At 36.2% G+C, this 19397-nt stretch overlaps 1 protein-coding gene across 1 annotated transcript in view; it reads left to right on the top strand.

The window, feature by feature from the left end:
* The window catches only part of LOC131079598 (probable phospholipid-transporting ATPase 4), a 77008-nt gene that overhangs the window by 38040 nt on the left and 19571 nt on the right, over window positions 1-19397 (top strand). Inside the window, exons 3-7 of the mRNA XM_058017597.2 lie at window positions 3039-3315; window positions 3438-3526; window positions 3636-3729; window positions 3817-4026; window positions 4143-4268. Of these exons, the coding sequence (XP_057873580.2) occupies window positions 3039-3315; window positions 3438-3526; window positions 3636-3729; window positions 3817-4026; window positions 4143-4268 (796 nt within the window). The remainder of the gene's footprint in view (window positions 1-3038; window positions 3316-3437; window positions 3527-3635; window positions 3730-3816; window positions 4027-4142; window positions 4269-19397) is intronic.

Raw genomic sequence — 19397 nt, 5'->3', positions numbered from 1 at the left:
CAACAAAATTCAATAAAGGAAGGACTGAATTCATCATAGCAAGAGCAAATTTGCTCAAGAAAAGGACAATCTACCCTAAACCTGCACCTATCAGACCTGCAAATCACATAAAATCAGAGATTGTATAAGCTATATATCATGTGTTTGATGTTCATTTGTTTGTTTTGCAGCAGGAAAAGAAAGAAATCAGAAAGACCAGGTTGGAGGAAGATCGAAATGAGGATCTCAAGAAGAATATTTCAACATCAAGGTCAAAGGAAGACCTCTTCAAGAGGATCTCATAGGCAAACACAAGAGAGCCGAGGAAGGGTACATCGTTCATCAAGTATATCAAGGACAATCCTTATCAAGTATATCAAGGACGATGGAGGATCGACAAAAGTCATCATTGAGGAAGTACCAGACAAGGTGGCATCCCAGTCACTTTTCCTCCAGTCAGATAGGTCCACATCAGCATGTCCAGATTCAATGTACTTGACTTATCAGTGATGACACAAACTTCGAGGCACCTACCCTTGTTTCCTATTGGGTCTCATGCATTGAATGTAATTTTCTCATTGGCTAAAAGGTTTTGTTGTAACAAACCCTAATTAGGGTTTTCATCTTGTAATCCTAGCCATTCATCCTAAATCAATCTAAGCCATTGAAATGTAAAGGTCTCTCTATATAAAGCCCTGGCTCTTCATTTGTAAAAGTTAGAAAAGTTAGAAAAAGAGAGAGAGCTTAGAGAGAAGAAAGTTGGAAAGTTATTGTTGTAGCAAGGTTGAGTGGTGAAGAAAGAATTTTGAACAATTTTTGTCCATTTGGCTATGAGATCAATAAAATATTGAAGTTTGGTGTTTTATTGCAGTACTTGTGGTTATCTTCATGATTGTTTATCTTCTTGAATCACTCTCAGTCGAAATAGCATTTAGATTTTAAGTTTGAAGGGCGAATTGTTGTGCTTGACCTTTGATGAGATTCATATTCCAAACCACTAGCTTCTTACTGATTGTAAGGACGCCTTGTGTGGTCAACTGGAAACATTGATATTGATTAAGAATTCAATCATTCTTGGAAGTATTGATATGTATCTCTATGATAGTATCTATATCCTTGATGATTTGAAAGATATTGAATCCCCTTAGAAGATCGCATCAATTCCAGTAGAGTTGTAATTTCTTGGCGATACTGAAATTGGTAGAATTTTATCAAGTCTAGCCTTCATTGAGTCATTCTTAGGAATAGTTTAAGTATCTCTTCCTTGAAACCCTTACCTTTTGACATTTTTTGAAAATCTGTTAGTGTTAGGGAAATCCTGTTCCTGCATTTGGAAAGAAACACGGACAAGCTTTCTCTGAAAGTACGTAAGGCCCCTTGAAGAAACAGCATATACAACGACCACTGGTGCTTATCCACATGTAGAGATCCTACAACAAAGAACCTTGAAGTCATCCCGATTGATCCTCTTCGCGACATCTTCAGCATTCGGAGACTTTATTCAAGAGAGGATAAGATACCTCTGGATATTTTATTCTGTGTTTGGTCGTGTATTTTTGCACACATCAACACTACCCTATAGAATCATCAACTTGTCGAATAGCACCACCTGAATTAAAGCTCAAATACACTATTGAAAATATCTTAATTTCAGATGGAGATTGCCCCCAGATTGTTTTACTGATGGTGCACTAATCTAGAAATGTGTGAAGGGATGTACTCAAGCTATGTATCTGTTGTCACCATTCAGAAACCATAGTTTGTATACTCAACTCAGAGTGTACTCAGCAAGCCCAAAATTATTGACTCGGCAAAAACTCGGCAACTTGGAAAGTACTAAAACTTAATTTAAAAAAAAATGTATATTTTGTGCAAAATTCAATCGCAAAGTGCGTTAAATTAAAAATTGACATCTCAAAAAAAAAAAGCATGGTTTTATAGCCAAAAAAACATGTGAAAAATGCATTTTAACGAACATTTTACCTGCGTTGTCGTTTTCACGTGTGTTTTTCCCGTGTCTATAAAAACTTGCGAGTTAAACTTGTGGAGCAAAAAAAATAGAGAATACTCGGCAACTCAGAGAGTACTTGCAGAGTTTGCAAACTATGCACCAAACAATATCCTCACATCATTTCAAATTCGATGCATGCTTCATTTATTCTTCATTTATTTCATGCAAATTCTCCGAATCACTCAGTCCATGCTCTAAACAAATGAGTATGTATTTTTCGAAGCACCTAGGTCTGCTAGGAGATCAATAGCCTAATTTTGTTCCTTGTAAGAATGGGAAATTTTAATAGCATGAAACTTATTTTTAAATCAGCATTTCTTGTAAGATAGCCTTTAGATATAATTAAGAACAAAATCTGTTATAAATAACATTAACAACAATTTATGAGTTGCCTTCAGTTTCTGTGTGTGTGCCAATCCTATAGGCAGCTGGTATTCTTGCTAATGGAACAGTCCACTCCTCATTGTTATTAGTATTAGAAATTGCGATGCTAATCTATGAGGAGGGATGTATAGAAAATATGATCAAACAATTACATGAAAGAAAATAGACAGAAGATAACCGCAACCTAGCAACATACCTTGGGAAAACTCTTTTGGGAAATAACAGAATCTCCAAAACTCGAACTAATTGTATTCTAGATAACAAATCAATTACAATACAACTTCCAAACTCAAGCCTTCACAGGACAAATCACTAACATAATTTGGAGAGTTTCTAGTAGCATAACGGCACATGTAGTTCATTGACTTGTCGCAAGTTTAGATCCTTTAGTGAGTAAGATTGCGATATAAATGGATGCATTATATTGCACACAAATAAGCATTCCTGTTGAGTGCGGACTATTCTATTAATTTGTGTTATAGTGATCCTTCAATTTTGTCTTTTTTAAATGGTTTTAATCAAATGTCCTCCCATTTTCTAAATTTTTTATGATCTTCTGAACTTAGTATCTTTTCCTTTTGCAAGTTTCTTCCTTTTGTCAAATTTATTTTAGGTTTTTTATGATCTTCTGAAATTAACATTTTTTCCGTTTGGAGCCTTTTAGTGTCATCTTTGATAGACTTGGGAAGAATGGGAAAGATTATCAAGAAGCAACACGCGCACATCTGGCTCAGTATGGAGAGGCAGGATTGCGCACCTTAGCACTTGCATACAAGAGCATAACAGAAACAGAATATTCAGAATGGAATACATTGTTTCTCAGGGCCAAGACAACAATTGGCGTCGATAGAGAGTCCCTACTGGAGAATGCATCTGACCTGATTGAAAAGGATCTGATTCTTGTGGGTGCCACTGCTGTTGAGGATAAACTACAGAAAGGGGTAAGTTCTATGGCCATTCATTTGGTATAATTATTAATTTTAAAATGTTGTTTTTAACATAACCTTATTATAATTGAATTTGGAGCTGTATCTGATGCATTTTGTTCTTTCTAATTGTCAAGGTCCCTGAGTGTATAGATAAACTTGCTCAAGCAGGTCTTAAGATTTGGGTACTGACTGGTGATAAGATGGAGACTGCAATTAACATAGGGTAGGGAGCTTCAAATCTCCAAATTTGCTGCAAACGATTGTGTTATAATTTATATTCATTGCTTTTTGTTTCATCATCTTATATAAATTGAACTGTTGATGTTGAACAGATTTGCATGCAGTCTGCTTCGGCAAGGCATGAAACAAATTTGTTTAAGTCTAAAGAGCTTGGAAGAATCCAGTAACCAAGATAAATCTGCCAAGGTGGGTTGACTTAATTACATTTCCTAATAGATTGAAAAACACATGGATGAGGTTGGTTCTGATTACAGATTTTTTTCATATGATCAGGCAGCAAAAGAAAGCATTTCACTGCAAATTACCAATGCTTACCAGACAATAATCCTGGAGACAAATCCTGACTCTGCTTTTGCTTTGATAATTGATGGAAAAGCTTTGGCATATGCCTTAGAAGCTGACTTAAAAGATCGGTTTTTGAAATTGGCCATACACTGTGCTTCCGTCATTTGCTGTCGAGTGTCCCCTAAGCAAAAATCCTTGGTTGAGTTATTGCTTATCCTCACAATGTTCACACTCGTGTGATTTAGTTTTCTATCTAGATTAATAGTCATCTTGAGATTGATAACTGGAGGCTATTGCATTGTTTTATGTTTCAGGTAACAAGATTAGTGAAAGAAGGTACTCATAAAACTACTCTGGCAATTGGTGATGGGGCCAATGATGTTGGCATGATTCAAGAGGCTGATATTGGTATTGGCATCAGTGGAGTGGAAGGCATGCAGGTAATGATATTTGATTCATCAGTACCTTGTTGAACTTGTTTTCAAACTGTCTGAAAAGAAATGAACATTATCCTGGTATCGGATTAAAGTATGGGTTTATAGTCTCTATTATCATGTAACTGCTTGATAGTGTAAGCCCATGTGCTTTGCCTCAATCTCAAGGAGATTTTTTTTTAATATTTCACAGTAGTCAACAAGACAGGTTACGCAATATAAGATATTAATGGCAAGTCACAATCTGCTGGTACCAGCTAAAACATAATGTAACCAAAGAGTAAGACTAAGAACAGCCAGCATAAAGATAGAAAAAAAACACTGGGGCAGAGTCACACCACTGTAAAATTACTTATCAACATCACAGTTTATTAACAGAACTCTTCTCTGAGATCTCAACAACAGGTGCAGCTAGATCAGAACTCTTCTTGAGATCTCAACAACAACAGGTGCAGCTAGATCAGAAGTGATGAGTAAAGATTGACTGCTTTAACAGGCTGTGGGATATGATAAGTGCTGGTGTAGACATTTCCATGGTGATTAGCAATAAGAACAGTGCAATCATAACTGTAAATGCACTCATACTCCTTAGGATCCTTTGTTAGTGTGAACACGGGTATCACCTATCTGGTTTGCCCTTTGTAGTGTGAACAAGGCACCTTATCTGACTAGTTATTAGTTAGATCTTATTAACACATGTTCACATGTTAAGTCTACTTAGGTGACTAGGAATTCTTTTAGAAGGTATTAGTTGTCATGTAATCTTATCACTAGTTATCTCATGTCATAGGATTAAGACACTTTTCATGATCTTGTCTAATCATACCTCTCAACCTTGCCTATATAAGCAAGGCCCCATATGTACATATGTATCAATTGTAATCAATTCTATCAATATAATCATTTTGCGTCTATTATTGCAAATTTATCACACATGGAAAACCAAAATGCAGCAAATGCTCCTTTCAAGGGGTTTATGGTTTACTTTGGGTGACAAACTTGAATTCACTAAAGAGTTTTGAGAGATTTTCTATTAGAAACAAATGTGATGAGGCTATGGGCTTGATTGCATTGCATGTTTATGATAGTTTGTTGTTCCACATTGAGGAGTGCACTGCACCAAATCAGTTATGGCATAGTACAAAGACTTATTTGGTACAATTAGCAAATTTCGTTCTTTGTAAATTGAGGCAGAATTGGCATCTCTTTCTCTTGATATATTTCCTACCATTGGGAATTATTTGGTTAAGTTCAAATTATTGACATCTCATTTGGGTGGTTGTGGGAAAGATAAATTTGATAAAGAATGTATATTCTTGATGTATATTCTTGATTTTGCCTACGTTAAAAGGAACATTTGCAGTCTTTTCTTCTACCTTTTATTCCACCATGGATGGTTTAGGCAAATCTTTTAGAATGCTTTCTTTTGACTAGAGAGCAAGCAGAACTTATCTAGTTAGATGCACTTCCCAAGAGTTGGGCATTATTAGCACAAACACCCAAAGGAAAAGGATAGAAGAAACCCAAAACTAAGACAGAATCTAATGATCATCTTGCCTTTTCCAAAGAGGAAAATCTAAGAAGGAGAAACCCACATGTGCATATTGCAAGAAGCAAGGGCAAGGAGAACATAATTGTTATTTAAAACAAATAGAAGAGTTGAAGCAACTCCTTGAGGTGCACAGTATTTCATTGCTTTTAAAGTCTTCTAGTTCACCCTCTTCCTCTACACCATCATCATTATCCACATGGTCAGGGACAGTTGGTTCTGCTAATGGAGTTGATAAGATGAAAGGTAAAGAACTTCATGCATCTACAAGTCTTGAGTTAGGTAGATAACTTTGACTTTGGAGCTTCACATCATATGGCTTCATCACAAGGTATGTTCTCTTCTTTTGAGCCTTGCTCTTTGCCACACATTTTGATAAATAATAACACATATATGTGTGTTTCTGGACATAGGAGATGGAAAATTCAATGGTGTACTTTGTGTTCTAGTGAAGCAGGTAAAATAGTTGAGTTCATGCCTAATTTTGTGTTTGTTAGACTTGGAGAGTAGAGATATCATTGCTGTTGGGATGTGTTGTGACATATTCACACATCGGTCCATTGCAAATGGGGACTCCTACTTTTTGATTTCTAGGGTTTGTTTTCTTGGCTTCGTCTTTTAGGTTCTTGGCTATTAACCTTTGCATTAGGGAGTTGCCAGAGGGATCATTAGGATAGCAGGGTCTGCTTGAATTGAAGTGGGTCAGTAGGTGGTCCAGGTCAGGATCCTTGTTGAAACCCTCCCCTTGGTTAGGCATGGGTCTTGTTTCTAGGAAAACCCTTAGGATGCCTTGGAACATTAAGTGAGCAAACTTTTGATCATGAACAATGAGGAATTTGGGTGAGAACCTCAAATTCGCTACTGACCCTTTCAAAGGTACAGGAGAAATTCTTCAAAAGAAACCCCCCCAAATTGGATGAAATACTCTATCACAGGGCCTTGTTTGATGCAATATCCACTTACCTATCCCTTAGAAAAGCATATCAATGAGACTTGAACGCAAAGGCTAGAAGACAATGGAGAATTTGAGCTAGATTGTGAATTTCACTCCTTACCTTTCCAGAGGTACAAGAGCGAAATCTTCCTTAGCTCTCTTTGACTTTCCACTTTGGACAAAAACTTCACTTTAAGGCATGGATTGGGAGGAAATAAGCTTGAATTCACCCTTGGAGATGCCTTTGACAAACTTAGACTTGGAAATTTGGAGAAAAGGTCAAGAATTTGAGCATTATTGCAAAATTCGCTCCTGACCCTTCCAAAGGGTTCAAAGCGAATTTCTCTAAGAGCACCTTCTTGCCCCTTATTTGGAAGAAATTCACGATTCTATGCCTTGAGTGAGGGGGATTTGATTCGTACATGCCCTTGAAGTGAATTCAAACAAAGTGAAGTGATGAAATATGGAGAATTTATGCAAAAAGCAAAATTTCGCTCTTGACCCTCTCAAAGGGTCCAGAGCGAATTCCTCTTAAGGTCATGTACCTTCCAAAGGTACCCAAGCGAACTTGTCAATAGTTTCTCTTTGAATCCAAATTTGAGCAAGGAAAACCCTTAGGACACCTTCCTAGCATGGACCAAGGTCAAAACAAAAGTAAAATGAAGGATAAATTGAGTGAAAATATGAATTTTGATCCTGACCCTTCCAACGGGTCCAAAGCGAAATCCTTCAAGGGACCTCTTATCTCACTCAAACAATTGAATGAATCCCATTTCAAGTATATTTGAGGGCGAATTGACTTGGTTGTGATAGAAGAAAGGTGGAAAAGACAAGTCCAAGGCAAGTTGAGTATGAATAGAGTCTAGAGAAGCAAATTTCGCTCCTGATCCTTCCAAAGGGTCTAGAGCGAATTTTCCTAAGACCCTCCCTTTTGCTTCAAAATGGACTAATTTCATACCTTGGAACCTCAACTAGGATGTTATCATGCCTTGGAGACAATTGAAGTAAAGAGAAATGATATGAAAGTGAAGGATTTGAGTTTAAAAGAGCAAATTTCGCTCCTGACCCTCTCAAAGGGTCCAGAGCGAATTTCACCTAAGCTCTTGACCCTTCCAAAGGGTCCAAAGCGAAATTCTTATAAAGGCCTCATTTCTCACCAAAAGCATTGAGTGGACATCACTTTGAGGGCAAATGGACTTGATTGAGATGGAGGGAGGACCCAAAAGCTAAGACTAAGAGCAAGGTTGAAGGAAGTGATGAAAGTTTGATGTGCAAATAGCTAATTTGCTCCTGACCCTCTCAAAGGGTCCAGAGCGAATTTCACCTAAGCTCCTGACCCTTCCAAAGGGTCCAGAGCGAATTTCTTCAAGATACCTTGTACCTTGCTCAAACCCTTGAACTGACCTATTCCTAAGCATTTTTGAAGGCAAATAACTTTTTTTTGATGAGAAAAGGATGAGAAATGATTTTTTATGAAGGAAAATTGAGCAAAATGCAAAATTTGCTTCTGACCCTTCCAAAGGGTCTAGAGAGAATTTTCCTAAACACGTATTTACTCCTTGTTTGGGGTCAAGATCTTTGTTCCTATGGCGTGGTTGAGAGAGGATTGATGTATACTTGCCTTGAGAAGTGAATTGAAGCAAAGGAAATAATGAATTTGAGACTAAATGCAAAATTCGCTCTTGACCCTTCCGAAGGGTCCAGAGCGAATTTCATTATAGGTCATGTCCTTGGAAAGGGTCCCGAGTGAATTTCATTAGAGGTCCTGTCCTTGGAAAGGGTCTAGAGAGAATTTCATTATAGGTCTTGTCCTTGCCCAAGGTCTAAAGCGAAATCCTTCTTTTAGGCCTTTTTGGGGGTCAAATAAATGATGTCTTTAGGAGAGAGGGATTGAAAGGTCAAATCTAAGACAAGGCTAAGTGAAAAGGAGTATGAATTGAGCCTAGAGGATCAAATTCGCTCCTGACCCTTCCAAAGGTACAAGAGCAAATTCTTTCAAAATCTACATCTCACCTCCTGTTTGAGTAGAATCCTTGGTTCAATAATTTTGCATAAGGAAGAATGACCTCATCTAAGCCTTAAGGATCTATAATCATGGTTTGAGCTAGTAGAAATGAGTAAACTTGAAGAATTTGAACACAAATGTCAAATTCGCTCTTGACCCTCTCTAAGGTACAAAAGCAAATCTCTCCTAAAAGTGTGTCTTTTCCTCCTAGCTTCAAGGGAAATTGATGCAAATATCTTCTTATTGATGACTTAAGGTAAGAAATGCCATGTTAGAATGAATATATATCATGTATTCTTAATCATCTTTTGTTTGTTTTGCAGGTCAATAAAATCAAGTTGGAGGAAGATCAGGCCAAGACAAGGGCGACCTCTTCAAGTTTCATCATCATCAAGGACACTTCAAATGCGTGAGAGAGGACTCAAAGTGCTTCCAAGTTGAAGGACTTCAAGAGTTCAAGGAGTTGCAAGCAATAGAGCAAGATATTCTCAAGGACCTCATTCTATCACATAGAGAAATCACAAAATGTCAAAGGAAGGATCTTACAAACACTTCAAGGCGAGGTGAGCTACTAGAGGAGGAGTGACTTGACCATGAGGGGGCTTCATCAAACACATGAGAGCCAAGGAGAGGTACATCATTCATCAAGCACATCAAGGATGAAAGAGTATCAACCAAGGTCAGTGCAAGGGTACATTGAAGAAGCAGATAGTTTCAGAAGAGTTAATCAAAGTTGGCTTCTCATCATCATCACATTGAATATCAAGAAATACAAAGTTCCTTGACCAGGCACAAGCGCAAGACAAGGTGGCATCCTAGTCACTATTCCTCCAATCAGAAGGCTCCACCTCAACATGTCCAGATTTAGTGAACCACACTTGCACACAGAGGCACAAATTTCGATGTACCTACCCTTGTTTCCTATTGGTTCTTGTGCATTGAATGTAATTTTCTCATTGGCTAAAGGAGAGTTTGTTGTAACAAACCCTAATTAGGTTTTCATCTTGTAATCCTAGCCATTGAAATGTAAAGAGCTCTCTATATAAGGCTCTGGCTCTTCATTTGTAAAGATAATAGTTGGTTAATAGTTAGTTAATAGGTGGTTAGAACAGCCAATAGTCAATAGAATAGAAGTTAGAGTAGAGTAGGAGGAGAATGCAAAAATTTGTTGCCTTAATTGTAAAAGATTCCATTTTAATTGAAGATATGGTGAAATATGTTGTCCCTTTGCAATGTGTGTGGTTTCTTGTTGAATCTTCATATTAGATGGTGGATAATTAGATTGAATGGAGAAAATTGTTGAATGCACTTGTGTGGAATTCGCCTGGTCCATACCACTAGTCTCCTATTGATTGCAAGTGCGCCCTGTGTGGTCAACTGGCATTGAATGAGCTTAACTTCAAATTGTTATGCGTCCATTGTTTATGCATTAACTTGAATGGTGATCAGTGTTTGATGGTGATGATTTGAACATCTTCAAAATTCCCTTAGAAGATTGCACTGAGTTGGTGTCGAATTGTTCAGTTTGATGGTGATACCTAGCCCAGTAGGACTCCGCCTAGTCGTTCATCTATATTCTTACATTCTAGGTCCTATAATAGATTCTCTAAACCTTATGCTTTTTATATTTCTTTATTTCCCAGTAAGTAGTTATGACTTAAGTTCCAGCTAATCAAGCATTCAGGCATTCGAATGTAAGTCCCCTTGTGATTCTAGCATAATCACATCATACCACAAGAGCTTATCCACACATAGAGACCCTACATACCAGAAGCTTGGAGTCATTTCGATTTATCCTTTAGGCAAATCTTCAACATTCGGATAACTTTGTTAAAGAGATGATAAGATACCTTGGCATTTTATTTTGTGTTCGCATGTGCATAAAAACACTTCAACAGGATGGTTGATCATTCTTCTTGATTGTATACCTTTTCACATTTTGCTCCAGATGATGATGTAGTTCCTTTGATTGGTATTCACACTCATGCACGAAGTGTGAATCATATTTCTAAGAAGAAATTTGGTCACTTGAACCGTGGTGTTCTTGAGACTTGTGTGGAGGTTCCATTTCCTCCACCTTATGCTCCTTCAAATTTCAATGTTACCATGGCGTCTAGTAGTTCAGCAGGATAATCATTGTCTTTCAGATTCAGCTTTGTGGGATGATTACTTGATAGCTATCTGATTTGTTTTGTGAGTCTCATATTGCAGATTTGGATGACACATTTGAGGGGTTTTCTCTCCTCTTTGATGACAGTTAGAACACAACTATTGTCACACCATCATTGTCTTTGGAGATTGATGTTCATGAGTTTCCAGATAGCTGTGATGTGTCATCTTCATTGATTGGGGTAGCACCCAATTTGAAAAAAAGAAGAAGTTTTATCTGCTTTTAGAGCAATTTCTGTGTTTGATCAGTTTTTAGAGACACTTCACAATGATTCTTCCCTCATCTCTCTTCTTGGAGTTGGAGTTTCTTCTACATTGACCATTGGACTTTTTTCTTCCCAAGGGGAGGCATAATTTTTGTAGGCATTGGATTCTCTTTTGTTTTTGAGCATTCGCCATTGGCATAGGAGATACTTCATTATGGGGGGGATATATTTACTTTTTTTTTTCCCATGGGAGGGATATATTTACTTTTTTTTTTCCCATGGGGGGATATCAATTGTATGTTTTTGATAGATGTAGTCCTTGGATGGTCATGTTGAGTCCTCCATCACCACTTATTCCATCACTTGTACATACATGATTTCTTGCATTCTCTCTGTTGGAAAAGGGTTTTTTTCACGTGGTTTTTCTCCTTTGCTCTATTTGTTAGAGATCTTTTGTAAATGGGTACCTAACATGGCCTTGTAGTCAGTATCCATCATTGCATCTTTACATCATTTGCATTTGTTCATGATTCTCCCTATAGTGCACTTAAGGAGGGTGGTGTTAGTGTGAATAGAGGTATTGCCTACCCGGTTTCCCTCCTGTGGTGTGAACGAGACACATTGTCCAACTAGTTATTAGTTAGGTCTTATTCACACATGTTCACATGTTATGTTTACTTAGGAGATTAGGAATTTTTCTAGAAGGCATTCATTGTCATGTGATCTCATCTCTAGTTATCATGTCATAGGATTAAGACACTTATCATGGTCTTGTCTAATCCTGTCTCTCAGCTTGCCTATATAAGCAAGGCCCCATATCTATATTACGTAATCAATTGCATCATTATAATAATTTTGCATCCATTATTGCAAATCTATGCTGTTGCTTTTCTCACTCTCTCTTGTAGAAGGAAGTTTTGGTTGTAGAAAGAAGTTTTGGTTGAGTCCTCGAATGGCTCTGACATCCTTGTCCTTGTCCCTTTCTCTTTTGGCTTTCGACCATTCCTTTGTATGTTTGGCCACCACCCCATGTGCACTATATCAGATTTGTGTACACAAATCTGCCGCCATTTAACAAACTATAAAATTTTCTCTTCAAAATTTTTGTTGTCAAAGTCACCTGCAAAACAATATAGGCAAGGTTGATGTCATGCTCTGAATTAAAACCCTAGTCACAGCATTCAAAATCCGAAGTCACAAACCCTAAATGCAGCATCAAAACTAGTTGCTGCTTTATGTCTGCAGGTAAGGGTGAATAAATGATTATGGAATTAATAAAACAAATATAAATAGAATATATATACACCCCAACAAGAATGTTGCCACATAATAGGACTGACCCTAGGCAAATCACAGCTTTATGCGATGGAATGTATATAGGGCTGACTCAAATAAAGGACCATAAATTGAGGGCCGACCTAGGAATAAAAACACAAATAAATTAAATAGATAATTATTATAATTGGGCCGATTTAGTTAAAGGGTGCACCCCTCCAAATGAAGAGGCATCACCCCCAGCCGTGAAGGGTATATAAAGGGGAAGATTGATTGAGAAAGGGAGCAGAAAGAAGATCAGATGAGAAGTAAATCGAAGTAAATCAGATCAAGTTCAGAACAGATTAGAATATAAGTATAATCAGAGCAGACAAAAAGGGCAGTTTGAGAGTAGATAAGGAGAGGGTTTAAAGCAGAAACATATGTGAAGGGAAGGATTTAATTAAGTTAATAATCATCACCAGTTTAAGGCAGCAGTCACCAAAAGAGAGAGATGCCACCTTAGAAGGAGGAAAACAGAATAAAAATGAGAATTTAAATCTGCAAACAAGGAACACCATATGAATTATAGCAGGCTAATTACAGTCAGACAAAAGTATTATTGCAGCAGACGTGAATACAAACCTGAACAGATTTGGAAAGTAGAATATGCAGACTTGAGGGATATCCAAGAAGGATCAATAAATCCAATCAAGTGAACAGCATCAAAGACAAGGGTAAGCATTCGATCTAATAAGAGTTGCATACTCATAAGATATATATTGAACAGCAGTTACATATTTATCGAATATTGTGGCTCTAAATCAAGCTGTCAACCCCGACATCATTTAGAAATTCTAGGGCAAATTAAGCTAAGTCCTAATAGGGGAAATTACAGTTGAGTTCATTGCAAGAGTCCAAAAGAAACCTTCTCTTGCCCTAAAACACTTTATCATTTCAAGTCCTCCATAATTGCCACAAAATTTTGATTGAAATATTAAGCCGTAACTTATTAAGATCTTTATCAAAATATCTAATGAAACCAAACAAGACTTCACACAAGGTAATGGCATTCTTATTGTCCCACTCACTATTATTACCAAGAAAGGAAAGATCAAATATTCTTTGCATATTTACAATTAAATAAAAGATGCTAAATAGATCTCAAAATATTACAAATTTGACAAACATATAGACTAACACCATCTTTCAATGCACGAACCACAACAATTTCAAAAAAGTTAACAATGAACTAAAGCATGAATTTTTTGGCTCAAGCCAAGAAGATCATGTGTTCAATCAAAAGCTTCATAGGGTTCAATCAAAAGATAATATATATCCTTGACCTTAGTTGCCAATAAGAGTGTGCCATTTCTCCACACTATAATATCCCAAATTTCTATGTTGACACTAAAATGTATAGGGAATTTGTAATGCCCCGCCAGGAAACCTTGAAGGGATAAAGCTAAAGCACAAGAATAGAGTGCAAATTAAAAAAAATAAAAATTAAACACAACATAATGATACATTGCATGATCATTAAGTTCAGATTACACAACGAGAGACTTAACTAACACCTAAAGAGTTTCCCAACGTGATTACTTGATTCAACACTTAACTCAACTCACGCTAATTAATCCAATTAAGTTAATTAACTTAATGACATGATAATGCTTTAAACAAGGATAAATTCTTTCGGTAAGTTAAAAATATAGATAACATGATTAAGTTCATCCATTACAATTTAACCATACATTTCGTTCGAACTTACAATAAAACATACGTCATGCATGTTATTTCCTTACATACTTTAATTGCATTATAAACTAATGAATACTTTCCATGATACCAACCTACATGTACATGATCCAAATTACTGCATTTAATAAGATGACTACATACATGCATTTAAGATCAACATCATCTAATCCACATTATACATTTTAACCATGATGCCATCCATACATGCTAAATTAAAAAGGAAACAAAAGAACATAAACACCACATAACACCAAAATGATATCGAAGTTCACCCCTAGTGGTCTACATCTCTAGGTTTGCTCAACTGCAAGACCCCTTTAATAAATAATAGGGTGAAAAATACATAAGGTTCACATCATTTACATCTGGCCATCAAGGCGTACATAAACCAATAATACATACGACCATATCGGTCCAATAAATACATGAATGATCTTTGAATAGGAAAATGATTCAACTGAACATGATAAGAAGCAAATACAAAGATCAACCAGAGCACCTGCGAAACTAAGTCTTCGCAACCCATCATAAGCAACCCATGGTCTAACATGAATATCAGGTTCTCACAAGGGCATAAACAACAAGATACGACTCCACAACAGTGCTCCTATCAAAGACAACATAAACAACACACTAGCGAACATAAGGGACAAGTGTCATCACATAACTTGGTATGGTTACCATGGCAGGCCTCCATAGGTTCCAGCCCCATCCACTGGGTTACCCTGACAACCTATCTCGAACCTCCGGCCCATCCAAGTCTCATGTGGACCCAACACATCCTTTCGTGAAGACAAGGTTGTTGATTTGCCATTTCAGGCCTTCTCACTGCATGCCGAGTTTGTACTAGCATTCATCCCATGCGTGAGGCACAATTATCTTACTTGGTGTTTTCATTAACTAAACTCTCTAATATGCTATTAGGTTGTCACTTATTTAAACACACTTTCAATGGGTTACCCTGCAACCATTTTGGGCGCGGCCCCCACTCGAAAGCCACTTTCCCATATGACACTAGACCATAATCAAACGAACTCCTAAACCGAGGAATACACCAGGACAAGCATACGAAGTTGAATATGGTAGGAATACCCACTTGGCCAAACAAGATTTCATACGAGGTGCACTGAATGACGGTACTCTGACTAGAGACATGACCAGCTATGGTCAACCACATACCAACATTTCAACACTCGCATAAAGGACATGACCGGATACAAAACCATCACATGAAACCGGTCAATACTCAAGATCAAGGACATACGCAGGTACCCAAATCAACATATGACAATATCCAACATTCACAATCAAGGACTTACCATTTCTTAAGCAAATGCAAATACAGAAAATCAAACATGCATAGACATAAATCGGAAAAGACAATCTTCTTCCATATCGTTTAAACATTACAATCGATCCAGTTTTCTAAAAGATCTAATTAGATTGCAATTTGTCTACCTTGTCTAGGTACATGTCGCTCATGGTTTACTAACTCACTAAAACTCATTTCGCATCATAACATTATTATAAATATTTCATCATGAGTTTTCAAACCAAAATCACATTAATATAATTGTAATTATATGCACAACCATATAAAGATATAATTAAATATATATTAATTAACCAAAATTTGATATTTAATTTTCAAAATAAAATCATTAATCAACGAAAATATGATATTTATTTTTCAAAATAAAACATCATTACATACTGGTTCGAAAACAATTTCTCTAAACTTATCTTTTCCAGAACCAAGTTACACTTTTCAGAATATGGAAATATACATTTAAAGAAACTAAAATAGAAAAACATTTCCCAAATTAACAAAATATTTCCTTGCGTATATTTAAAATATACAAACTAAAATATCAATTAGTATATATATATCTATATATATACCATAATTAATAAATTAGAAATTGAATATCAATTAATGTATATTTATTAAAATAGATTTAATTAATCATAAACTAATCATCAATTATTATTTAATAACCTGAATTAAATAATAATTAAAAACTTTATTTAAAATACAAATATTATAATATATATATTTTTTTGTTAAACAAAAAACAAAACAAAAAGTAAAGATAACGGGGTACCCACGTGGGCCCCCTCCCTTTTCCCAAGGGCCATTGGCAGCAGACGCTACCATTGGTAGCGCTGCTACCAAATGGTAGCAGATCGCTACCTTTGGTAGCGCTGCTATCAATTGGTGCTACCAAAGGTAGCGATCGCTACCTTGGGTAGCACTACTAGCAAATGGTAGCAGCCACTACCTTTGGTAGCCCTGCTGCCATCCCACGTGGTGGGGTTTTCCTGCCACGTGGCGGGGTAGTTAATATTATTATTTTAAAAAAAAAATTAATTTCTTTAAAACAGCAAACCCCCAATTTTTCAGAGTCTCAGATAAAGACCAAAAGCAAGAAAAATAATTTTTTAGAATTCATGGTTTTCACTTATATTAAAATTTAGAAAAACCAGAACTAGAATAGCTAAAATTGGGCAAATCTCTCCATCCAAATACCATATTTGGGCAAATAGAATTAATTCTCACTCATTTACCCCACTAATCCAACCAATCTTGCCCAAAAACAAACTAATTTCCCAAATTAAAGCTTAAATTTGAGAACATTCATTGGAGTTTTAACAAAATTGATTATGAACAGCCAACCCCAATATTTGGTTTTAAAAACAATTTGAGAAACCAAAATCTAATTTGGAGGTTGGGAAAGAAGGGAAGGAGGGTTTGAATTGAAGATTTAATTACAACTCTTCCATTTTCCCCAAAATAAATGGGATTATCAACAAACACAACCAGAAACCTTCAAAATCAATACAATCTCTATTTAGCAAAGAAACCATAGAGATAAACAAGAATCCTACCTCATTTAGCAATCCTGGGAAAGATTTGATGAAGAGCCCAACCTGCAAGCTCAAGAAAATCCTTCTTCCCCAAATGCCCAAAATTTTCATCCCAAAATAATTCTCTCCAAAAATAATCCTCCCAAAATATTTTCCAAACCTCAGGTTAAATGGAAAAGTTTGACCAAAATTCATATTTTTGGATTTAAAATACTTTTTTCCAAATAAAATGAAAAATCATTTTTCCCAACAATTCAAATATGCAAAGACTTGCTTTTCTTCTAAAAATTGCTTTTCTTAATTTAATTAAAACTAACATTTTTATTTCAAAATGCCAAAGAGGGTAAATTATTTCTATTTCCGAATACAATTTAACCTTTCCTTTCAAAATGCACAAATTTAATTAATTCATCATTTAAAATAACCATTTAATCGAACTTGCTACAAATAGGAATTGAGCAATTCTAATTAATGATTAATCACACAAAAAGGGGTCCTATTTAATTTAGTCCCTTAATTTACTAATGCGTAAAATAACACATTTAATCAAATTAAATACTAAGGATTAAATACTCAATTTTACCGCATGCAAAACACACAACCCAAGAACGCCAACCAGATACATGACCCGCATACCCAACTAAAGGGGAAACTGATGGACGACTGACGACGCTCACTTGAGCACGACTAGGGTAAAATGAGGGTCTTACGACCACCTAATCCAATCTCTTAGGGCTGATGAGGTACACTCAAACCTGCGAATCCAGGTGGAGACGAACCTCGTACCTATGCGGTACTGTACCTGCAATCTCCTGCAACCATGAGTCACACATGCATATATATATATATTTAATGAAAGTGTTAACCCGAGATTAATAACACGAATTTGAAGATCAAATAAACTTACATAAAAATCGATGCGAAAACACATTTACAAGTATGCACAATAATCATTATATCTGACTATAACATTTCATCATGGTAAATCAACCATCCAAGAATGCCACATAAAAAGTCAGCCAAGGTCAAACCGGTTTTACAAATCTGATTAGGGCAGGGGTACTACAGAATTTAACATTAGACTGAGCTATTTTAGGGATAGATTATGTTTTCTTTTGTGTTAAAGGAATCTCAAACTTTGTTTGGACTTCATTCCAAGAGATCAGATTGCCCAAGGAAATATATCACCAAAACTCGTACACCCCTTTTTAACATCTCATCCTCTAGCAATAGAGTTTTTAGTGAGTGCCAATGGTTTGTTATTATGTGCTAGATTCCATCAAATGGATCTATAGCTAACAAAAGTACCCTCAATCCTAGAAATAGAACCAAGACCATTAATCAAATGTACCACAGACTCCCAAGCTTTCCACATATAACAAAATACCTAAGTAGCTGAATTGCTCCTTTTACCTATTGATTCTGGGTACTAGATGTCCTAGTATTGGATTTGGGCGCAAATTGATTGTGGAGTTGTCTAGGAATTGTTTTTTTTCATACTGAATTGAACTAGTGATTGTATCTCGTTTCCATTTGAACCCGACATTGTCATGATGATTCTAGGTTGATTATAGATGTTTACTATGATTTTTTCAACTTTTTGAATTGCACAAAAGGTGGAAAAACCCTTAAATGCGACATGATTTGTTATTTTTTCCCATTCTGTGAACACACTAAAGGCCACATGATGTAGGGGAGTTTAGATGCGATAGGAGTGGGTTTTGGACGTGATTTGACCATTTCATGAAAAATTTCATTCTTTTTTGTTAAATATTTGTCAAACTCAATTGTCATGATATATATTAAAGTTCAAAAATAATAATGTCAAGTGTCAACAATCAGCCATCATTGATCAAATATTTTATGGGCCATCAAAAATATCCTCCTCTATATTAGACGATCTATGTTGTAGTAAATTAGAAGAACCAGAATTAGTGCCACTGGTAGTGGCAGTGGCACTAGCACTCTCATGCTCGCTAGGTGGCTCATAGTCATCATCAACTCCAAGTGCAACAAGGTGGGAAATGGTAGCATCCAATGCAATATGCTCTAGTTCAATATTCCACTTCTTTGTCTTTCCTTCTTTGTAGGTTCTTTCTTTGTATGTAAGGAGTCGCAAGTTTGAATGCACAAACACCAAGTCCACCTTTTTTGATTGTAGTATATTGAACTTTATTTAGTGGATGAATGAGTATGTGCTCCAATTCCTCTCAGATGCAACTTATCAAGACACAATTAGAGAGTTAGAGTTACAAATAAAATTAGTAAATAAAACTTTAAAGATAATTTTTCTTTTTAAGAAAACTTGCAATAAAATTTTGATTGCAAGATGTAGGTGCAGGTATGATTCTCCATGGAAGTACCACCAACTATGAGCATCAATGATATG

Source organism: Cryptomeria japonica, chromosome 9 (genome assembly GCF_030272615.1).
Source record: "Cryptomeria japonica chromosome 9, Sugi_1.0, whole genome shotgun sequence".
NCBI lineage: Eukaryota > Viridiplantae > Streptophyta > Pinopsida > Cupressales > Cupressaceae > Cryptomeria > Cryptomeria japonica.
This window is presented reverse-complemented; position numbering and strand designations above follow the sequence as displayed.